Genomic DNA, 25,487 nt, shown 5'->3' with positions numbered 1-25,487 from the left:
CATCCATGAACCCCATTTGAAACGAAAAGTCAAATTAGGTGTCTCCAAAGTTTAAAAAAAATGAAAAGAATGACTCTCCGGCTGTATCCTCTCTCTCACACGTGCTCATACAGAAGTTGTAGACATCAGGAAGAGAAGTTAGTCTCGAACATATACTTCATTAGGCTGGCAACAAATACATATACCAAGGAGGAAGAAACACGTGATGGAGTCGCAATATTTATGTTGTGAAAAGTAGTGTCCGGCGAAACTGTTCTATCGAGTGACGAAAGAGCAATACTACTCCACAAAAAAGTGTGAGAAACGTGGAGAACAGTGTGAGCAAGGTCAGAACACAAAGTTGTGATTATAGGGTAGTAATAAAAGTGATGGCGCGACCTCCAGACCAGATGTGAGGAAACGCAGGTCAGCAAATCGAATGTAATTACATTTTGACAAAAAATGGTGACGGTTTCTGTTTAATAATCTGTATCGTTGTAGATCCCACTGTGATGCCTTAGAAAAGGAAAAGGCGAAACGCGTGTGGGATAAAGAAAGCAGCTTGCAGCAGGAAAAGGCAGTTTTATTTACAAAACAAGTATTGATATGCTTGCTGCGGAAGATGGTGAGACAAACAAACGTGATATCCTGCCCATATCTGTGCAACTGTCATATTAGATCGTCAAACTTCCAAGCTGGCTTATTGGCCCTGCTCATAAGCTCCATATGTTCTCAATTTCTCAATTGTAGAGAGTTTCGGCAACCTTGCTGGCCATGGTAGATTTTGGTAATAACGAAACTCTCCTCCCTAGTTCCTGGAGGCGCGCATTATGTTGTTGAAATGTTACCACAGAATGGGTCGCCATGAAGGACAACAAAACGGGGAGTAGAATGTCGTCGGTGTACCGCTGTCCTGTAATTCTGCGGCAGATGAGAACCATTGGTGTCCTGCTACGAACAAAAATGGCACCCAAGGGCATTACTCCTGGTTGTCGAGCCATGTCGTAGGCGACGGTCAGGTTGGTATCCCACAGCTGTTCGAACAGTCTTCGTCCCGGAATGTCATTCCCTGGAGTAGAACTGTCTTCAGTGCTAAGACACGCTTCCAAATGAGACCTAATGTCCTTCGAAGACGTGTCTGAAGACGTCCCAGACGGGATAGGCATCCACTGGCCACTGCCTGCAGAGTCTAAGTCCGTTATAAGCGTAACCAAGGTCACTCCGCTCTTTTATAAGCGGGCAGTGCACCCCAGCGGAACCATTCTGTTGTGAGCTCTACTTGCAACAGCGTTGAACCACTATGCCTCGTCAACGTGTGTGTCGTCATCGCCGCCACCGCATGCCCGTCTACAAACATACTATTAGCCTCGAGAATAAACTTGGAGGAAATGGAACTGCCCAAGCAGCTATTTTGAATGGACCTATTTTCTTTAGTGGCTGCAAGGTTGATTTTACTCTGGATGTCGCTACTGGAAATTCTGGTAGTGGTTGGTTTCCTCTAGCCATTGTTCATTGTGGAAACGCCTCCCTTCCTGGACTTGAATCTTTCGCCGATCGAGATGTCATCGCCTAAAAGACCTAGCGTTGTGAAATAGATCCCAAGACTCAAAGTAGACCTAGTTACGTATACATTAATATCTTATTTACATTGTATACACGCTCTTGTAGAAAAGTTAGTAATGGTGGGAAAATACGTATTTGGATGAAAGGACTTGGTGTACTTGCTGAAAATGTAACTGGAGTTACTACTTTGTACAATAATTATTAATAAATTGTGATCCTTGACCTCTGTAACCGGGGAGCGTACGTCGCGAACCAGGGGCTCAAGGATGCAACAGTTTGAAAAAAATCGAAAGCGTAGTGCCCTGCCGCGCGGGATTAGACAAGCGGTCTAAGAAACTGCAGTCAAGGACTGTGCGGCTGGTACCGGCGGAGGTTCGAATCCTCCCTCGGGCATGGGTGTGTGTGTTTGTCCTTAGGATAATTTAGGTTAAGTAGTGTATAAGGGACTTACGACCTTAGCAGTTAAGTCCCACACATTTGAACATTTTTTGAACTACCAGTTCTCGTAAAGGAATATGGAATTCAAAGCCAGGCGAGGGCGAGTTTTAGTGAGTGTAGCGACATCGTGCCTGCAGGTGGTGACGTATCCTCGCTGCCCCGTGACCTTGACGGCGTGGACCAATGGGAGGCGCTGGTAAAGGGCTCGGTGTCCCGCCGCACGGAGCTGCTGCTCAACGCCGACGAGGCGAGTGAGACGGCCGCCGTCCGAGTAGGAGACTGGAAGCTCGTCATAGGTGAGCAGTCTGTACCTCTGCTGCCCATTAGTTTTTCGCCTACATGGATACCACGCAAAATCACACTCAAGTGTCTGCCAGAGGGCTCATCCAAACTTCTTCCCAATAATACTCTCTTACTCGAAGAGTGATCGGAAGGAAACGAATCCCTATTTCTTTCCGTGCGAACTATGATTCCCCTAATTCTATTATGATGATCGTTTCTCCATATATAGGTCGGCGGCAACAAAATATTTTTATGCAGATTTACGAACTTCAATGCTTGGTTCTCAATTTTATACAGGGTAGGCAAATTCGCACTCGCCCGTAAGACGCAATATGTGATATAAAAAAAAGTGAAGCAAGGAGAGGTACGTAGCAATCAGGCGCAACCCCACTTGCTGTAGGGAAGCGTCTCAGTGTCCCTCTTTCTACACAACTTCCGCGAATCTGTTGTATTGCAACGAAAATGCCCTGAAGATGACTATTTGTGACCTAACTCTAGATTTATGAGGATCATAAAATGTAAAGGTGTCTATGAGATTTTGACGACTGCTGTGTACCTCTCCTTCATTACAATCTATGGTGGCTGTGCACAACGGTCCCTGATGAAATTTAAGTTGGTTAAAAGTGAAGCATGCGGAAGAAGAAACTTCACCGGTTGATGCGGATCGAGACATATTTACAATGAAATTGTCAGTAAGGCCCCACATGTTATTATGTGCTTTCTCCCCCCGAGACCTTGATGCGTTCACTAATTCGGTCGGGAAAGGTGTCATAAAGCCACTCTATTCTCTCCTGAGATAAGCCAGACCACAACTGTTGTAACTGGATGGTGATATCCTGGTTATAGTACTGTGACTGAACTGAAGTCCTAGTTGGTACCACACATGTTCTGTCAGCGACATATCAGGGGATCTTTCTTAAGTACCACAGTATCACGCAGGCAGTATACAGACATACATGCCATGTGCCGAGGAGCATTGACCTGTTCAAAAATGCCAACACGATACTGTCATCTGAGGGAGAGTACATAGGGTGTAGAGTGTTTGAGAAATATCAGTGTGCCATCAGACTTGCCTTAATCACTAAAAGCCATCACCTGAAATGTACCCGATAGCATTAGCATTGCTTGTCCCTACAAAACATTGGTAGAATGAGACCTTTGCCTCATCCTCGACGACAATGGTCATCCAGGGTGGTGCGAAACGTGGTGGATCACTGAACAAAGTGCTACGTCGTTACTCACCTGTCAGTGCTTCTCGATCACGGCATAAGTCCTAACGCAGTACGTTGTGGTACGGTATCAAAGGCAGCCTATGAATGGAGCAGTAATTCCCTAGTCCGGTAACTGCTGCTCATGGACCAATGGTGCGAGACAGCAAGGAATATTGCAGGGAGGTTATTACTACACTAGTGGGCATTAAAACTGCTACACCACGAAGATGACGTGCTACAGACGTGAAATTTAACCGACAGGAAGAATATGCTGTGATATGCAAATGATTAGCTTTTCAGGGCACTCACACAAGGTTGGCGCCGGTGGCGACACCTACAACGTGCTGACATGAGGGAAATTTCCAACCGATTTCTCATCCACAAACAGCAGTTCACTGGCGTTGCCTGGTGAAACGTTGTTGTGATGCCTCGTGGAAGGAGGAGAAATGCGTACCATCACGTTTTCGACTTCGATAAGGGTCAGATTGTAGCCTATCGCGATTGCGGTTTATCGTATCGCGACGTTGCTGTACGCGTTGGTCGAGATCCAATGACTGTTAGCAGAATATGGAATCGACGGGTTCAGCAAGGTGATACGGAACGCCGTGCTGGATCTCAACAGCCTGCTACCACTAGCAGTCGAGATAACAGGCATCTTATCCGCATGGCTGTAACGGATCATGCAGCCACGTCTCGATCTCTGAGTCAACAGATGGACACGTTTGCAAGACAACAACCATTTGCACGAATAGTTCGGCGACGTTTGCAGCAGTATGGACTATCAGCTCGGAGACCATGGCTGCGGCTACCCTTGTTGCTGCATCCCAGACTGGAGCGCATGCGATGGTTTACTCAACGACGAACCTGGGTGCACGAATGGCTAATCGTCATTTTTTTTCGGATGAATCCAGGTTCTGTTTACCGCATCATGATGGTCGCATCCGTGTTTGGTGACATCACGATGAACGCACATTTAAAGCGTGTTTTCGTCATTGTTATATTGGCGTATCACCCGGCGTGATCGTATGGGGTGTCATTGTTTACTCGTCTCGGTCACCTCTTGTTCGCAATGACGGCGCTTTGCACAGTGGACGTTGCATTTCAGATGTGTTACGACCCGTGACTCTACCCTTCATTCGATACTTGCGAAACATTTCAGCAGGATAGTGCACGACCGCATGTTGCAGGTCCTGTACGGGCCTTTCTGGGATCTCTCACCAACTGAAAACGTCTGGTCTATGGTGGTCGAGCAAGTACCTCATCACAATACGCCAGTCACTACTCTTGATGAACTGTGGTATCGTGTTGAAGCTGCATGGTCAGCTGTACCTATACACGCCTACCAAGTTCTGTTTGACTCAATGCCCAGGCCTATCAAAGCCGTTACTACGGCCAGAGATGGTTGTTCTGGATACCGATTTCTCAGGATCTATGCACCAAAATTGCGTGAAAATGTAATCACATGTCAGTTCTAGTATAATATATTTGTCCAATGAACACCTGTTTATCACCTGCATTTCTTCTTGGTGTAACAATTTTAATGGTCAGTAGAGTAGTTCTCGGCTCGCAGGTGCAGATGTAAAGCTGCAACAATGTGTTTGGCACACAATACAATTGTCCTCCGTTCTAGTCGCAGACGTGGTAGACAGAAAGTTCGACGAGGATTGGGCCTCCCCTCACGTTCCTAACCAGCCCATCACTGGGCCAGTCACATCCCAATGCCCCACAAATTTGGACCTTGCAAGATTTGGCCTGCCAGCCAAAAGTGGATCAACAATGACGCGCCCTTTCAAAACTCTGTCAGCCGCTGATAACGTTCTCTGAGACAAGCAGATTGAATATCCATTTTCCATTTTCACTCAACATCCGGTGCAATTCACGTCCTATTTATAGCATACCTGGCCTAGTAGCAGCACTAAACATGAAAAACGCTGGCCATTCTAAGAGCCACACAGAAATGCAGCTCTAATCATTTACATACACTCGCGTTTTGTCAGGTTCCCATCATTTTACTAACGGTGGTTGCTTCATATTTACGAATAGAACAGAAATTGAAACGCAGTGCTAATCGAGTGAGTATATGCGATGGTGAGTCAAATGAAAACCTCAAATTTTTCTAAAAATATTATTTATTGTGCAGAAATGGTACAAATCTGTATTACTTTCCAACATAATCTCCCCCACGCTCAATGCAAGTCCTCCAGCGCTCACAAAGTGCATAAATTCCTTTAGAAAAAAAATTCTTTTGGTAATCCGTGCAACCACCCATGCTCCGCGTGGCGTACCTCTGCATCAGAACGGAAATTCTTTCCTCCCATTGCGTCTTTGAGTAGTCCAAGCATATGGAAATCACTTGGGGAGAGGTCTGGTGAGTATGGTAGATGAGGAAGACACTCAAAATGCAGGTCTGTGATTGTTACAACTGTTTTACGGGCAGTGTGCAGCCTTACATTGTCATGTTGCAAAAAGGACACCTGCTGACAGCAATCGACGTCGCTTTGATCTCATTACAGGCTGCAGATGATTTTTTAGGAGATCTGTGTATGATGCACTGGTGACAGTGGTCCCTCTAGGCATGTAATGCTCCAAAATGACGCCTTTTTAATCCCATAACAGAGTCAGCATAACATTCCCTGCTGATGGTTCAGTTCGAAACTTCTTTGGTTTTGGTGATGAGGAATGGCGCCATTCCTTGCTCACTCTCTTCGGTTCCGGATGGTCGAAGTGAACCCAGGTGTAATCCCCAGTAACGATTCTTGCAAGAAAGCCACCACCTTCCCGTTCAAAGCGCCGAAGAAATTCTTCACAAGCATCAACACGTCGTTCTCTCATTTCAGCAGTCAGCTGCCGTGGCATCCATCTAGCAGACACTTTGTGAAACTGGTGCACATCGTGCACAATGTGGTGTGCTGACCCATGACTAATCTTTAAGCATTCTGCAATGTCATTCAGTGTCACTTGGTGGTTTTCCTTCACTAAGACTGCAACTGCTGCAATGTTCTGTGGAGTCACAACTAGTTGTGCCTGACCTGGACGAGGAGCATCTTCCACTGAAGTCACACCATTTGCGAACTTCCTACTCTATTCGTAGACTTGCTGCTGTGACAAACATGCATCGCCGTACTGAATCTTCATTCGTCAATGAATTTCAATAGGTTTCACGCCATCGCGACGGGAATACTGAAAAGTGGGGCTGCCACATTTATACAGATACTGCGACGGTATGAGTGCATTTGCACTATGGAGTCACCTACAGCCATTCTGCACATTGTTTGTAGCACGCTTACCCACTTACAGGATAACGACGTGAAATTTCGATTTATTATAACAAATTTAAGGTTTTCTTTTCAAGCACCGTCGTATAATGAACATTTACAAAAAGAAACGCCCTTATTGCACCTTCTTCGTATGCGAAGGACATTCCACAAAAATCGAGAGGTCTTTAATAAGGCATGACCACGAAGTAGTTGCAAATATGATTTTATTTCTCTCTATGACTAGTTTCAAGAGCCTCATTGTTTTCTGGATGAGGTAATCACCCCACGCCGCTGACGAATAAGACTTGATTAAAATTGTTAATCAGAATATTTACCAGTGCTTGCGAAACTATCCTCCGTGAATTGATTAGCTGTGCGTTACACACTGCGTTGTGAAGTAGCTGACTGAGGGAATCGTTTTAATGTTTCAGATACTATATTTGCGTTGTAGATTGTTCAAATATCTGCCGTCCGTCCAAAAGGAGGGTTCTAAAGAACTCGTAAACCGATTAAGGCGAATGCCTGAATGATTCCTCTGGGATGGAAACATTATCTAAATTATTCCCACATACCCAACAGAGGGTCACCCTCTACTGAACTAAACTTTCGTTGAACATTAAAACGAAAATCGTCCTTAATTCTGAGCAGACATTGAGTTTAAATATTCTACATAAAATACGAACCTTTGCTTCAATAACATACTGTCTTCAACTGTAATTTCTCGGACAACATTCTCATATGCAGTTTCATGGATGCTTTTGTTTACGATCGTGGCATTTCATTAATACTTTAGTTCATTAGCTAACTGGGGTAGTATGACATTCAGTCGTATTGCATCCCGTGTTGGAATGGAATTTTGTGGTCTCTTCTATGAACAGAACTGTATAAAACTGATCACAGATATATCTAGTTTTTACAAGACCTCCGCCATCCATAATGTTTTATTAGTAGCTTATGAGTAGCTGTCCACAGCTATACTGTAGCTTTGGAACCGATAAGCAATCACAGAATTGCTTTTCAATCTGCAAGCAACATACAAGCGATACCCTTTAATCTAAGCGTGACTGTAACTGACATTTCGATCAATGTGATTGGTTATTCTTGCTAAGGATTCGTCGATTATCATTGACATAGCGAGCACCTATCGTCTGCTAATTTCAATGAGCCACACGGCTACAACCAGTTGATGTTCACTGCCGAGCACTAAAACTGTACCACCATGAAGGTGGCACGCCACCAACGTCAAACAGGTATGAAGTATATTACATACTTGGGTACAAAATTTATTATCAATTCAGCACAAACTCATAAAATGGCTGGGAGTCAAGGTATAGGACTTTTAGGTTTTTCTTTCAGAAGTCGAATTTGTTGATTATTTGTCACTCATCGATCTGGACACATACCAAGTCTAGCCAAAATGGAAGAAAGAGAAGATCGACGGAAGAGCTGTGCGTTTCATCACGAAATCGTTCACTCGACGCGAGAGCGATACTCCAGTGCAGGCAGTACAAGAGAGGAGTCGTGCGTCGCGGAGAGGTCTACTGTTGAATATTCGAGAGCGTACATCCCAACAAGCGTCGGGTAACTTAGTGCTTTCTCTCAGATACGGCTCTGCAAATGGTTCCGACGAGAAAAGTGAGGAACTTTGAGCTCATACAGAGCTTTGATGACAGCTTATATCACGCCATTCGTGAATGGGACGCGAGAGTGGAGTGAAGATGGCGGTACCAATAATACCAGCGGAATTACGATGCAAAGTGGCTCAACACCAAGAAATAATCAGTGTAGAGTAATGAAACTTGAGGAAGAAATTTGAATAGGTAAAGTTTTTATGTTTTTATTTACACGTCAAGTTCCATAGGACCACATTGAGGAGCAAATCTCCAGTCATAGAACATGTCAGTACAAGAAATTACAACATAAAAGTAATATCAGATAAAAATATAATGTTTATGTAGCTGAAAAAAGTCAAGCCATAAGCTTAAGTAAACGCAATCAACAATACAACAGCCGCGTGGTTTGATGCGTCATGCCACGAACTGCAGCGCCCCCGCCGGAGGTTCGAATCCACCCTCGGGCATTGGTGTGTCTGTTGTTCTTAGCATGGGTTAGTTTGTGTGTAAGGCTAGGGACCAATGACTTCAGCAGTTTGGTCGCATAGGAATTCACAAACACTCGAACATTTGAACAATACAACAAGTACCAGCCCAAAGTTTTGAGCAAATCCTCTACTGAACAGAAGGAGTGACCCATGAAAAATCTCTGCAGTTTAGATTTGAATGCGCGTGGATTACTGATAAGATTTTAGAATTCTAGTGGTAACTTACTGAGAATGGTTGCAGCAGCATAATGCACACCTTTCTGCACAATAGTTAAGGAAGTCCGATCCAAATGCAGGTCGGATTTCTGCCGTGTATTAACTGAGTGAAAGCTGCGTATTCTTGGGAATAAGCTAATACTGTTAACAAGAAATAGTAGTAGTGAATATATACACTGAGAGGCCAATGTCAAAGTACTCAGACCAGTGAACAGGAGTCGACAACTGTTCTTGAACTTTAACCACTTATTCCCCGAACCGCCCGTTTCTGAGCCAAAAGTGTGGGAAGAGTTACCCCAAAATATAATACCATACGACATAAGCGAATGAAAATAAGCAAAGTAGACTAATTTTCGTGTCGAACGTTCGGTCACTTCAGATACCGTTCGAATAGTAAAAATGGCAGCATTAAGTCTACGAACAAGATTCTGAACGTGGGTTTTCCTAAGCAGTTATCTATCTGAACATAGTTGAATTGTGTGTCAGAAACTGCAAAAACTGAGTCTTACTGTGATTTAGCGTTAGTTTATTTTCTAAAAGTCATTAATGTGTCACGAACTGCACTATTTGAAACCAAGCCTCTGTTGTACACAATATCCTTTAGTGTCAAGCTAGGGTCATAAGCATACAGAATTATTTTAGTTACTCTTAATACGAGAGGGCATACCATATATATAAACAAGGAACAGGAGTGATCCCTGGGGCTCCCCCCCCCCCCCCCCCACTTGTGACTGTATCCCACTCGGACCGCACATCACAGCCATTCTCATCACTGTGAATAATGACCTTCTTCTGTCTGTTGCCGAACTGTACATTTGATAGCAAATTATGTGATTAAAAATGATAAATTTTCCTTATGTACACAGACTTTTCAGTAACTTTAGAAATAGGCCTAAAATTGTCTATGTTATCTCTTTCTCCCTTTTTATAAAGCGGCTGTGGTATTGAGTACTTTAATCGTCAGGAAACTGACCATTCCAAAAGGAAAAGTTACAAATATGGCTAAATACAGCGCTAACATGTGAAGCACAGTAGTTACTATTCTGCTAGGCACTCTAACGGAAAGCAATCATCAGAGAGCATGAGAAATATATTAAGGAAAGCATTATATTTATCATCTATGTTATTGGCACTATAACCATACTGCCACTCTTGCTTCTTGATGAGGTTTAAAAAACTTTCTGTCATTGTTAGGTTAACTTTCCTACATAGTTAGAAATTAATGTGGCATTTGTGTGAGTACAATAGTCTTTTAGTGTTAAAATTTGTGCATCATGGGCTGAAAGGCCATTCACCCTTTTACTAAGAAAATGCCCATCTAGTAATGAAGAATGAATAAAATACTGTCTCTGGCTGTGCCACTGTTCTCATGCACCCTAGTTGAAAAAAAAAACCACATTCAGCATCTGATTATATGAATTTAGGAGAACTACCAACATCCTTTTTCTTGCACTACCATATATAAAATTTATATTGAAATCACTACATGTAACTAACTACTGGTAATTCCTATATAAAGTGGATCAAGAACCCTCTGTGCCTTGCGCATAAATGATCTGAAGTCAGAGAAGCCCGATAAAGAAAAACAAATAGAAGTCTTCTTTCACTAAATACAACTGCCCCTGCGGAACATTCAACTATCTGTCCAGTGCAGTGCAGTAATATGTCTATGGACTCAAGTGGAATACTGTTCCTTTCGAACATGGCTAATCCCCCACCCCACAAGGAACTCCTTGAAAAACAGCCATCTAATTTATACCCTGGTAAAGGAAGCCTCTGAACTGTCACGTTATTGAAGTGGTGCTCTGATATAGCAATAATGTCAGATTCAACACCTATAAGCAGTTCACTAACTTTATCTCTAATATTTATCTCCTATATTTTGATGAAATATGCTAATTCCTATCTACTTGGAAACATGACGTCCGCTGAATGTCAGCCTTTAGTCAGATAGACTTCCTTTAAGAAAGTACACCCATCAGCTGACTTCAATCCAAAAACGTAACTGCTCTAACACCATCTACTCCAGGAATTTTTCTATGAGCGATCCCACCACCACCCACAACACTATCACCTATAAGCTTTGCCAGCCTCCCCTTCCCATACCTACTGAGGAGCAAACCATGCCTATTGAAACCCGATCCACTGACAGACTCAACTGACACCACTGAAATGTGACCCATGCCCTCTGCCATCAGTGGCTTCTCCAGCCCCATGTTAACGCACCTAACAGCTGCATTACGATGAGGTTGATCATGGCGCTGAAACTGTTGCCTGAAATGCACATTAGTGCCACCAGTTTGAGTAGCAATCCTTACCCGCTTTCTGTACCACCTACATCACATTCCCTGTCCGTATCAAGATTGTTCCCTGCTTCACCCTTTATCACTACCTGATCCTCCATCATAAAATTTCTACATAACTCCCCTATGGTGTCAGTCACCTAAGCCAACCCTGCACTAGGCTTCGTAATGCTGGTGACTTGGAACTAACTCCCCAATACTTCCTGCAACTTGTGGAACTACCTAGCAGCAGAACCTTCTTCTTCCTGCCGGCCGGAGTGGCCGAGCGGTTCTAGGTACTATAGTCTGGAACCGCGTGACCTCTACAGTCGCAGGTTCGAATCCTGCCTCGGGAATGGATGTGTGTGACGTCCTTAGGTTCTTTAGGTTTAAGTAATTCTAAGTTCTAGGGGACATGACCTCGGAAGTTAAGTCCCATACTGTTCAGAGCCATTTGAACCATTCTTCTTCTTCCTGTTAGATTTTGCGACTGACCTAGGCGTCCTAACTGCTAAAGGCTGCTGCATGTTCCCTACACCTACAGATACAACAGGCTCCTCTCCATTCAACTCAGACAGATAGTCAAATCTATTGTATATATACAAAGTATAACTGTCTGAATACCTCCTCCTCCCAACTGCCTTCTTGTCAGCTGCCAGTTCCCATTCCCCAGCACCCTTCAGCCTACTAAACATATCCATTTCCTTCTTTGCGTGTTGTAAGTGCATCTCTAGGGCACAGATCTTACACTACTGCTCTTCTATCAACTTATTTCTGCTACAGATTCTGCATTCGCAGGAGAGGATCCCGCTAGAATGCCCACAGGCTTCCTCACTGCATCCTCCCCCCCCCCCCCCCCCCTCCAATGAAAATACTTTCATGAAATCTCACACCGTAACCCACTAATCACAAACCTACAAAAGAGCCCATACTTCTCATTCATGGTAAAATTTTGTAGTTACTGAAAAAAGCTATATGCCTACTGTAAGGTTACGGTTAGGTGGTTTCTTATTCTATACCTGAACACAACTGTGTAAGCTGTAATAACATTGTTTAATTTTGCAATCTTGTTACGGAAATACATGCTTTTACACAGTTTACAATGTGACAAAATTAAGACAGTTGTCAAAATGATTCATCTCGTCCTCTGAAAGTGAACTAATCCTAAACAAAACAGCCTCAAATTTTAACTATCAGAAAGTTAAATCAACCTAAACACAAAAATATTAATTTTTAACTAGAAGTTTCTTTACAAAGTTATTCTTACTGTTAAGATAGGATGTCGGCCAGTACTATGATGAATCATCCGATTCTGGTTCAGTACCATTTTTAGGATAAAAATCAAGTCTACATAGAATGGTTAGTTCTGTGACAAGTTGAGCAAAAGATTACCCAAGGTCGCTCATGTTTACAGTTTACGTAAGCTGGTGAACCAACAAGTTTATGCCTATGCACGAGGCATTTAACTTAGCTGTGATGAGCTGTCATCTGCCAGGCTGCTCTCACTCTCTAAAATTCCAGTAAAACTAATTAAATCTTTGCTGAATTTTTCAGCAGAAACTCTCTGTATGTTTCTTGATATGCGAGGAAACATGAACTCATCCCTAGTCTTAGACTATGGCGATATACACACACATGACTGGAGCAGTGTGCATAATATAATGGCCTCTCAGTTTTCACAAGGAAAACAGTTAACTAACTGGCTGGTTTCTTTCTCCACAGTTGGTGCTCAATGATGTTACAGCTAATTTCTAGTTGGATGTCAGCACTGTGAACAAAGTGTTCATTCAAATTTCCCCTATGTGTCGTACAGAGCGTTATGCTCCACATTCTGCACTGGACGCCAGTTCAGAGAAGATTCCCCGAAAATTTCCGTCTTGTCTTTCTCATCGCCGAACTGTCTGCCTACCTGGGTTATTTCGTTCTCCACGTCCCGGCTTTTTTCGACCCATAGAAGCATTCCTCTTATTTTGTGGAAACTCTCTCTACCAATTGCAAGGGTCCTGCCATTAAACTGCATCGAAATCTCGGCACTTTACTCTTTCACAGTGAGTCTCCACCAATTGGACGTTTTGATCCCATTCCAGACGCGTAAAAGTTACATGTGCCTATCATGTGTGTACGATCTGCAGTGCACGTCATCGAATGCATCACTGGCTTTGTTCGCATCCATTTCGAATTCTGAAATGCAGTTTTCTAAAGCTTTTTCTGCCCTCCTCCTGGTGCCCCAGCCCGTTACTCTCTCTCCCGCCTGTCACCTGTTTGGTCGGTTGTTGACTCTCACCTGGGACACCCCTAAAGTGGTTTCTGTGGCACCTCCTGTGGCGCAGCATTCGCTTCTGTCTGCCCTTGTCTCGAACCCAAAACATTTCCTCTTCTTGTTTGTTCCACATCCTGCTCATAGACAAGCATTATATAGGATCAGCATATTAGTACCGTCGATTCAGTGTCATCCCTTTTTGCATTACATACTGATAGGCAAATTTGCTCATTACCACCGAATTAAGTTAGATGTTTTATTCACCTTCCCGTTGCGATGTATGAAGTTCTTATATAAGGTGTGAAATTGACCTTCGTTACCTAAGCGAAGTTACACCATTAGAGCTATTTATAGGACTAACAGTAGTGGTCTGAAAATTCTCTCTCTTCTAAGAGAGCAACTACTTGCGATAATACTACTAACCTACAACTAATACCAATACCAACGAAACGTCACACAATTATTAGCTAACACCAAAAATTCAAGCGGCCAGTGGTATAATCAACGAAGTGAAAACACTGGACATATATAATTGATTAACTTGCAAATCACGGGTTAATGTAAGCCCAGGAGAAGTCATTGCAGATGCTATACGCTTGTATATTAATAACTGGTATAACCTTGAATAAGAGCTTATCGACTTGCAATCATTGTGTTATATAGGTACCAGACGTCGGTTTACCACTCCTGTGGCATTTCGTCAACACAGGGACAGCTAGTGAAGGTTGTGGATGATACCAGAGTTGTCGTCCGATGATGCCCCGTGCATGCGCGATTGGAGGCATATTTGGTGACTGAGCAGTGCAAGGCAACATGTAAACATTCATGTTGACACTCTGTAGAACATGTTGGATTACAAAACATGTATGTGTGCAATAGAAAAACGCCCTCTGCAGTGTTCGTCAATGGCATCACAACAGGTAGAGACATCAGAATGACGTGCAAATTTTAAGTTAGGGTGTGTGGGATAACCACGAGAGTGTTCCTGCTGTCATACGAAATCGCACACCTGAGCGTAAGTCCATGTCTAGGTCCTGTGAGTCTAGGCTGCAGACAGCTTGGTTTGCAGGTGCTGAATTGGCCTGCTAACCAACTCACTGTCATCACTGGCATTAAATCAGAATAGACGTCATCTTTCAGATGTAGGGTACACAACTAACAATTTTCGCTTACCTTGCATAACTCCTTCTCGATATTGCGGGTTCCTTTTTTTCTCACTGTAAGATATCGTGTTGTATTCTTGGATAAGAAGCAGAAACGACCACCAGCAGAAGTCACGATTCAACATCGGAAGAACTCTGCCCTATGAAGACAGGGATCATCGGTCAACAATATTGCCCTTGCTACTGGTCGAGATTTGACGAATGCCATGTGGATATGGAATGATTGAGTTCAGGTGCACTACTCATACTGACATGAGTGATCTCAGTGGCTCCACTAGAGCAGCGCCAGAGAGAAGTGACACACATTTCCCTTTGCTGCTGGTTATCGTCCAGCATCATCACATAGCTTAATTACGAGCTTAATCCCGAAAGTAAGGTCTCCTATTTTCTTTATAAGTACACAGACCTGTTTATTTCTACAGCGGTTTACATCAGCTTACACATGGAATATTTAGCTATTTTTCGACATAATCACCATTTCTGTCGATGCATTTTTGTAGACGCTGTGGCAGTTTTTGTATGCCCATATCATACCAGCTTGCCGCCGTGCTGTTCAGAAAGTTATAAACCTCTTCTTCTCACCTCGTCGTTGTAACTGAAGCACTGGGACCACAATTAACGCTGATAGGTAGTGTGAGACTCTGAAAAAACTCAAACGGGCAATTCAGAACAAGAGAAGAGGAATGTTGAGCAGGAGCGTACACATCGTTCGGCAAACCGTTGCTCTCTTGCTATAGTTTCAGTGGAACATAATCACCTATCCACCCTATAGTCTTGACTTAGCACCCAGTGACTATCACCTGTTCCCTAGGTTAAAAGAACATTGGGCCGGAAAGCGATTCAGCTCCGACGACGAGGTGAAAGAAGAGGTTCATAGCTTTCTGAACAGCATGGCGGCGAGCTGGTATGACATGGGCATACAGAAACTGTCACAGCGTCTACAAAAATGCATCGACCGAAATGGTGATAATGTCGAAAAACAGCTAAATGTTCAAGCTGTAATCTGATGTAAATCACTGTAGAAATAAACAGGCCTATGTACTTATAAAAAATAGAGGACCTTACTTTTAGGATTACCGTCGCACTTTTTAGCAGCAAGAATAGATGGGGACAATGTGACGATGTCTGCAGCACAAGCCCCAGACCGTCTAAACGTGACTATTGTGAGGATTTCCTCGTCATGGCAGCTGAGAGTGGCTCGCGGGCGGCAGTGTGCCCCACAATGACAATGGACATATTTGACAGCACGTCGTCTTTTCAGAAGAGGCCTAGTTGTGTGTACAGCGTTATGATCGATGTATCCATGTAAAGAGTTTGCAAGGAGAACTAACGTTGTCACATTGTACCCTTGGGAGTCAAATGGGCTCAACAGTTGGTGTGATTGCATGGGATATTGTTAGCATTTTAACATGGTCACGTCTAATTCGTTTAACTGGTTTTTTGACAGCAGCCATTGCTTCATAACGGTGATAAGACCAATAGCTCTCTCATATCACTGCGATCTCCGCGATGTTATCATTCAACACTATAATTCAAGACAGCATGTTATCTGTGCTGTTCTGACATACATCGATACTGGGGGCGTTCAACTAGTATTCAGAGCTTCACTGATTGCATCTGGTCATGTTTTCGGAGAAACGGCAACGCTACCACAGGCCAGCCACGATGGCCCATGAACTCAGTCATAAAGCTGATGGAGCAGGGAATGATGTACATTTATCTGTTAACCAATCTCAATTCTACTCTATTCCCATCTGGTGTAGAGCGAAGTAGTCAGATGTGGTATCTCTCTGTACTGACACTGTTTATCAACTGTTCTTCCTATGAAACTGTAAATGCAAAATAAATAAAATTTCTTTATTCGCTATCCTCCCTAATGCACTCTTCACTGCGGGCAGAGCATTTTATGACAACTGGGACGTTACTCTACCTCAAAGAGACAGGAGTCCAAGAGTTCAGTCACAGGTCAGACTGTGAAATGGATACCAAACAAAGGGAGCCGACGGCGTTGGGATCACAGATTTACTTCGAACTTTGTACACCTTTAGTAGGCCGTTAAAAACAACATAGCGTGCAAGTAGTAAAGTACATTACTTTGGCAGCTCCGCTAAAATCGCAAGAGATGTTTTACGCACCTATTTTGTGGCTTATGCAACTCTGCTTCGGTGGTGCCGGATGTTGTTCACCGTCGGCAAGCGGTTAGCGCTGGCGCTAAGGAAGACAGACGTGTCAGAGGCGATGCTTGGACTTCACATCAAACGTTATTTTTTAACTATATTTTTTTCATCACTGGTCATATTATGTAATTAATGTCATATGAGAGGTAATATAATTTATAAAAACTACATATTTGCATGAATTTTTAGTGAAGTTTATGCTATTTGACTACCTATTAATTTTAATTAATTTAATTATTAGAAGAAACGTATTTACAACTATCGGCAAGTAAACGAAGAAATCCATAGAGCTGAAAACGTATGCCTGTCATGATTTGCGAAACCCATTATACACGAAATCAGATAAGGTACTTGAAACTACTTTGCACCTCGACCCTTCGAGCTTTAGGCACAGAGGCAGGCCTCATTTTTCAGTTAACCTGCATAGCGGGGAGACGTTGCTAACGCGGCAAGAACGAATAGGATAGGTGGAAATTTTTTTAATCACAGAATTCACACTTATACTACAGGAATGAAAATGACTCCCTGTAGCGGGATTCGAACCATCTCCTCACCAACGACCCTCTTGGTAACCACTTTTCGTCGAGGAAATAGAATTATCCGCTTTGAGTCGGTGGAGATAGTGTGGGTCTGTCCACGATGCTCCCTCTTCTTGTCTCTGAACCGCTCTCCTCTAGTATTTTTTTCGTTTTTTGTTGATTTCTTTATTTTTAATGTTTTTAATTTAAGGAAAACAAAACATATTTATTTCTACATAGGAATTCCATTCTACTGGGGGAATCGACGTGAGACATTAAACTCTAACGAGGGGTGCAAAACTCTATATTAGCAAGGTGTGGAGCAAAAATAAAAACAATAGTACTGAAAGCAATCGAAGATGAGAGAGGCCGTAGACAAAGGGGGATATGGTAAGACGTGCAGGCATCCCCTGCTAGCCAGGTAGGGCGTGCAGGCAGAGTGGGCAGTGGTCAACATCTGAGGCCTGGCCACGGTTTCTCCTCCGGCGCCTTTACCGCACCCGAAAGCAGGGCAGAAGTCAAGAGTGGAACAATAGAGTTGGGCCAGCGACAAGCGTGCTCTGGTACAGTGCATAAAAGGTGGTGAGTGTCTATGCGCCTCCTTCACTTGACCACTGTGACTTCTTACAGCCGCCGCCTTCCCACAGATACATCACTTACATAATACGAGCGTCAAAGGTCTCTTGCGATTTTCTCGGAACTGCCAGTTTAGGGTACTTTACTACTTCCCCATTACACAGGGTAGTCCATTGATAGTGACTGGGCCAAATGTCTCACGAAATAAACATCAAACGACAAATCTACAAAGAACGAAACTCGTCTAGCTTGAAGGGGAAAACCAGATGGCTCTATGGTTGGACCGCTAGATGGCGATGCCATAGGCCAAACGGATATCAACTGCATTTTTTAAAATAAGAACCACGATTTTTTATTATATATACTACGTAAAGAAATATGAATGTTTTAGTTGGACGACTTTTTTCGCTTTGCGATAGATGGAACTCTAATAGTCACAAAAGTTTTAATACGTGGTATCACGTAACATTCCGCTTTTGCGGACGGTATCTGCTTGGTGATACATTACCCGTGTTAAAATGGACCGTTTACCAATTGCGGAAAAGGTCGATATCGTGTTGATGTATGGCTGTTGTGATCACAATGCCCAACGGGCGTTTGCTATGTATGCTGCTCGGTATCCTGGACGACATCATCCAAGAGTCCGGACTGTTCGCCGGATAGTTGCGTCATTAAGGAAAGAGGAAGTGTTCAGCCAAATGTGAAACGTCAACCACGACCTGCAACAAATGATGATGCCCAAGTAGGTGGTTTATCTGATGTCGCGGCTAATCCGCACATCAGTAGCACACAAATTGCTCGAGAATCTGGAACCAAAAACGTCGGTGTTGAGAATGCTACATCAACATCGATTACAACCGTACCATATTTCCATACGCCAGGAATTGCATGACGACGACTTTGAACGTCATGTACAGTTCTGCCACAAGAGAAATTACGAGACGATGACAGTTTTTTTAAACGCGTTCTATTTAGCGACAAATCGTCATTCAGCGTCCACAGCGGTAACGTAAACCGGCATAATCTGCAGTTTTGGGCAACGGAAAATCCACGATGGCTGTTACAAGTGGAACATCAATGACCTTGACGGGTTAATGTATGGTGCAGCATTATGGGAGGAAGGATAATTGGCCCCCCATTTTATCGATGGCAGTCTAAATGAAGCAATTTATGCTGATTTCCTACGTAATGTTCCACCGATAGTACTACAAGATGTTTCACTGCATGACAGAATGACGATGTACTTCCAATATGATTGATGTCCGGCACATAGCTCGCGTGCGGTTGAAGCGGCATTGAATAGAATATTTCATGATTGGCCCGCACATTTACTGGATCTCACGTCCCCGGATTTCTTTCTGTGGGGAAAGTTTCACGATATTTGCTATCGTAATCCACCGACAACGCATGACAACATGCGTCAGCGCATTGTCAATGCATGTGCGAACATTACGGAAGGCGAACTACTGGCTGTTGAAAGGAATGTCGTTACGCTTATTGCCAAATGCACTGAGGTTGACGAACATAATTTTGAACATTTATTGCATTAATGTGGTTTACAGATAATCACAGTGTAACAGCATGCGTTCTCAGAAATGATTAGCCTACGTTCACAAAGGTACATGTAGCACATTGGAAGAACGTAATAAAATGTTCAAACGTACCTACATTATATATTTTAATTTTAAAAAACCTACTTGTTACCAACTATTCGTCTAAAATTGTGACCCCTATGTTTGTGACTATTACAGTGCCATCTATCACAAGGAGAGAAAAGTGGTCCATCTAAAACATTCATATTTCTTTACGCACTGCACGAATATGTAATAAAAAGTGGGGGTTCCTATTTTTAAAACAACGCAGTTAATATCATTTTGAGCCATGGCAACGCCATCTAGCGGGCCAACCACAGCACCATCTGGTTTCCCCTTCAAGCTAGACGAGTTTCGTTCTTTGTAGTTTCTTCGTCTGACGCCTATTACGCGAGATATTTGGCCCGGTCACGATCAATGGACCACCCTGTATTGTTCTAATGGGCTATTAAAGGTGTATGAAGTTTGAAATGAATCCCAAAGTCGTGGCCTCCTATTGTAAGATGTAGATGTACTTGTCTGTGTGTGTTTGTTTGTGTTTGTGTGTGTGTGTGTGTGTGTGTGTGTGTGTGTGTGTGTGTGTGTGTGTGTTTGTATGTGTGTTCGTATCACTGCGGGTTCGCGTGTCTGAGCAACAGGGTTGCGAGATAGGGGTGGGCGGGGGGGGGGGGGGTGCAATTAGGAGAAAGACAGAAAAAGTAACAACAAAGTAATTATGACCTGCAGGAACGCTGCAGAACGGCTCTCTGGACGGCTTCTTCGGCGCCTCTGGGAGAGAGGACGCAGCCCGCATGCCGCCTTACGACCCCGAGGCCGTAGCCTCGAGCCCCTGCGGGCGCGCAGTGTCGCGAGCTGTGAGCGCCGCGACGCCTGCAGACGCCATGCTGCGGCTGCGACGCGACGCCACCGTCAGCTGCGCGTCCAACTCGTCGACGCCGCGGTGCGTGCCCAGGTCCAGCTACGAGGCGTGCCTCTTCAACCTGAGGGAGGACCCCTGCGAGCAGGAGGGCGTGGTGGCCGGTAGCCAGCCGCTCCTCAAGGACTTCCTGCTGGAGCGCCTCGTCGCCCTGCGGACGCCCTGGGTACGGCAGGCAGACCTGCTGCTGCAGAACTCACTTGCCGATCCTGCCCGCTTCAACAACACCTGGTCGCCCTGGACAGACTGCCTGTGGGACTACACCGATTCTTTCTGCAACCACGTCTGAGCGTCCCCAGTTGCCACAACAGCTGCGCCTTCTGCGACACTGCGTCTGTTACTGAACAAGCTCGTTGTGCAACCATGTCTGAACGTCTCCCATTTGAACAGTACCTGACCCTCCTTGGAAGACTACTTGATGGGCTACCTGGACTACCTGAGCGCCTACAGTTTCAACAGTAACTCGCCAACTCTGGTGGACCCTTTTTGAGGTACTAGCTGGATTCCTTCTGGAACCACATCTGAGTGTTTCCAATTTCAGTCACACATACCTCCCTCGGCGGACTGTTAGAGGGACTACATGCACTTCTTCTGGAAGCACTTCTGAGTATCTACAACTTCAGCAACTCCTAATACACCTTGGGCGACTGCTTGAGAGATTACCTCGGCTCTTTGAATGACACCTTAAGTCCTTCAACTTCAACACCAACTGGCCCTATTCACTGGCTGCTTGAGGAATTACCTGAATACCTTATTCAATCACATCTGAGTGTCTTAAGCTTCAATAAATGCTAGCCTGTCCATCGCCTCCTTTTAGTAGACTATTTGAGGGACTACCTGGAGTTCTTCTACAACACTATCTGAACTTCTCGATTTTCAGGAAAACCTATCCATCACAAGCTACTTGAAGGATAACCCGACTCCTTCCATAACCACGCCCTAGCCCCTCCGGCTTAATACCTGCTATCTTTGATGCACTGATTGATGGACTACTTGAGCTCCTTCTGCAGTCACATTCACGTGCGTATAACATCACCATCTCTACTCCTTCTGCAATCGGGTCTCCTGCATACAGCGATATAGATCTTTTCGCTGTGCATACGTGATACCCAACCAGACATAAGATAGCCTCAGTCCTTCCAGTTCTCAGTTTTTAAATTAAACTGCATAACATCTCATCAATTTCCCTCCATTTTTCCATGCATCAGTAATTAATTTTTAGGCCGATTCTCATGAAAAATCACGGTATTTTGTACTTATACTATTTGCATATCATTTATTGTGGGACTATTTCCTCTGTACTCTTCTTCACTTGAAATTCATTTTATGCAATGAAATGAAATCAATGCAATGATCTGGATGAAGGTAGTGACGAAACAATGAATTGAAATGATATCAGTACAGATCGTTTACATAATTTGAACTTGTATTTAAGTGGTATGTATTTACAAGTAAAAATTGTTACCGCACTGGGATTCGAAACCTGTAAGGCCATGAGTCGAATCATATCCTAACCTTCGTAAGCGTTTACTTTAAAAATGAAGCTGCCTGAGCAGGCTTCACGTTCGAGGCCAACATTCATTGGCGCTGATTTTCCCATCCATGATTTTCAAACTCTGATACGACAGATTCTCCTATGGAGTTCTCCTTCTTCTCCATTCCCAAACTATTGCAATGTAAATGAACTCAGTGACGGAATCTTTAGTAGTAGTGTTCTGAAACTACGCACAGAATCGTTACTGATCCTGAAAGTTTGATTATGCCCTTGGGGCGGACTCAAGTAGCTTTGTGGTTAACACAGATTCTGTAGAAAAACAGGAAATTAGGATCCGAGCTGCAGTGTAGCATTAAATCTCATTTATCACTACACAATCGTGTTCTTTATTCACTTAATCCTGTGGTTATCTTTTATCCCCTTCTAATATTAATTGTCAATTCCCTTGGTAACTCTAAAATTCTTTATCCCTATCAAGTGACGTAGACTTCAACTCAAGTTTACCTTACGGTAACAGACATCTGTCTTTCTTCATTCCTGAAGTTTCCTTCACTGCACCCACGTTTAAATTATCGTTTTGGGATTTTTCCTAATTCTAAGATGTATCTTAAGGCCGATGTCATTGAGATCATACGTTCTCAAGGATAGAGAATTTGTGCTGGGACTACAACATTGTATTGTCCAAATTAGCAATTTGCTGACAGATATTTTCATTACAATTCTCACTAGTTAATTACAGTGCCTCATACAGATATTATTGCACACAAAAGATGAAAGACGAATGTGATATTGAAAGGTATCCCTAGTGGGGACTGTTTAAGTGACTGACAATGTTGGCATAATTTCAGTTTTCTAATAACATTTCTTTTTTTCTTTAAAACAGACATAAATTATGCAAAAGGAATTATTGTTTCAATATTGTAAACAATTAACAGGTGATTCAAGACTACACTGGACAAAGACCTGTGTGACAGAGACAGTATAACTAGTGGAGTGAATCAAGTACTCTGGCCCTAAAAATGTCGATAATGAAAACTTAATTGATCTGACGAAGACCATACCTTGAGCGATAAAATCTGCTGTAGTTTCTCTTTATAGGTGCAGCTGAGAGCAAATGGCGATTGAAATCTGTATGCCCTGAAAATGCAGGAGCGGCAATACATTAACCTCTTTGTTTCATGTGGCGATGTATCTTGCAGCTGGCGTGATGTGTGCGGCGAAGGTGAGACATGGAGGCGGCACCTGTGAATCGATCGCGGCCACGAAAGAAATGCAAAAATCTCACAATCTAGAGATCAGGAAGACAGATCGCAAATTTCATCTCGATCAGAGCCCTGAAATCACAGTAGATGTCAGTGTGTACTACACCCGTTTGCTGGTCGTACCAAGGACCAGTCTGACTCACTTATACGACAGTGTGCACGAGGATACCACACGTGAAAACTGGTAAACCAGATACGAATAAGGGTGCCCTCAGCAAACAAGTACTCCAAGAAGTTTGATGTCACACTGTCGGTACAGTAAAAAGTCTTCGCCACAGGCTCCCAGTCTAAACTACTCGCAAGTGAACTCAGTCTTAGGACAGGTCCCAAGTACCAAGCACACATGCCATAACTTCTACCCAAAGTGTTTTCAGACCAATGTCCCGCAGCTGAGTGCTTTGCACCTCTGCAGGAAGAAAATCCATTTTCCCATGAAGGGTACGAACAGCACCACCTTCATGCCGTCTTGAGCAATTCACAGGGCTCTAGAGGCGCTAAATTTCCCCTCCCACACGACAGCACAAACCCATGTCGAACTAGGGTAAGAGTTAAAAAACTTTCGTCTCTGAAGAAAAGAAACCGCCAATTATGGTTGTTTTTTTTTTAAAGTTTTTACAGAGGGGGAAGAGATGTTTTTCGTTTTTTTTTTAAGTTCTTACAGAGGGGGAAGAGATGTTTTTCTCTGAGGTCGTGTCACTTCCCACAGCAACAAGCGAATAGATACAATCTCAAAGATTCTCGCTTTTTAGTATCTCTAAATCATTTTTAGACGCCGAATTTTTCTTCAACAGCCAAGGTAGCTGTGGAAGGTGGTTCACTGGTCTATTTGCAGTATTAGTGTACATGAAAACTTGTGATTATTGATTACATGTTGCTCTGCACACAATGCCCAGTTTATGAGACCACTATATAGACACGTTCCTTTAGAGCATCACACCAGCCCAGACCTTCTTCTGGCGACACAGCAGGTATCACAGCATTGTTCTGCTGGAGCCCTGCCTCGACGAGCGGCTGCCCTGTCTGCCCTGTACGGCTATGGGCTTGTCTTGCAAGATTTACTGAGGGATAGAGTGGCCGCCAGTTGATTTCAACTCCCAACATGCCATTTCTATGAGCTAAGAACCATAAAAGTACCTCATGCTTTTAGCGCCCTACCAGGCTCATCAACATCTGTGAAAGGTGCCCCAGGTTGTAATGAAATCTATAATAATTTTCTGTATACAGAAACTAGGTGAGAGAGTTAACTTGTCCTCTCTCATCGTCATTGATATTTCCAAGTAAAAAATAGCAAATAGTGAAGTAAGTTACTTTGCTGAACATTATATGTAAGAATTCAGGAACCGTAATGAGAATAGGTGAGATGTAGCAGCAACTTCAGATTTAATACTCTGTTTCTGTTGTCATCTCCACTGATAAGGCCATCAAGATTCAAATGTGGGGAGTGTCTTGGAATTTTTTTTATCACTCTTATGTACATGTGACTACTTCTTTGTATTATACCAAACAAATATTTGAATGTTTTGTGTCGTTTATTTTTCAATTATTTACATTTTCTCTTGACAGCTGGAGAAACACAATGGCGCTGTATTTAGGCTGCACACCACAATCTGCACTGTATCAGTAATTATAGAACGATAGTATGGTAGGATTTACCTGGATTGATCTCTGTCTGTGTATCACAAGAGACACTGTGGTTTCCAAAGATATTAGAGAGGCTTGGATAGATGTTTGCTATCACTTAACAAAGCATGCTATTGCAGCATACTAATTGAAACAAGAGCTACAATTAGTATGTTCACTGTCTTATTGGAAGCAATTTCTGCCTTTTCTACATGTCTGCACCTACATGCAAGGTCAGCAAGCCACATTATAGTGCAAGGCAGAGTGTATCTTGCTCCAGTACTACGACTCTATAAAAGCCCTACCTTTTTTATTTTGTCTTTGCTTGCCTTACAAGACAGGTACGTCGGTTGCGGCAAAACTCTTCTGTGCAATGTATGTTAGAGGCAGTAGCATCGATAGGCGGTCAGCTTCAAATGTCCCATCTAAAATTTCTCAATAGTGTTGAGACTTCTTAATTAAATTTATTAGTTAAAGTGATGAGTAAATTTTTCTATACTGTCTCTTTGCTTGTCGTTATCGTTTCATTTCTGACCTACACAAACTGCCCTGACTAACAGAACTCAAACTTTTCCTTTT

At 43.3% G+C, this 25,487-nt stretch overlaps 1 protein-coding gene across 1 annotated transcript in view; it reads left to right on the top strand.

Annotated features, from left to right (window-relative positions):
- Positions 1–24,804, top strand: part of LOC126355953 (arylsulfatase B-like) — a 186,765-nt gene extending 161,961 nt beyond the window's left edge. Inside the window, exons 8-9 of the mRNA XM_050006542.1 lie at positions 2,118–2,276; positions 20,342–24,804. Coding sequence (XP_049862499.1) covers positions 2,118–2,276; positions 20,342–20,820 — 638 coding nt within the window. The 3' untranslated portion in view covers positions 20,821–24,804. The remainder of the gene's footprint in view (positions 1–2,117; positions 2,277–20,341) is intronic.
- The last annotated feature ends 683 nt before the right edge of the window (positions 24,805–25,487 follow it).

Source organism: Schistocerca gregaria, chromosome 3 (genome assembly GCF_023897955.1).
Source record: "Schistocerca gregaria isolate iqSchGreg1 chromosome 3, iqSchGreg1.2, whole genome shotgun sequence".
Classification (NCBI taxonomy): domain Eukaryota; kingdom Metazoa; phylum Arthropoda; class Insecta; order Orthoptera; family Acrididae; genus Schistocerca; species Schistocerca gregaria.
The sequence above is the reverse complement of the archived record's forward strand: the minus strand, read 5'-3'. Positions and strand labels throughout refer to the sequence as shown.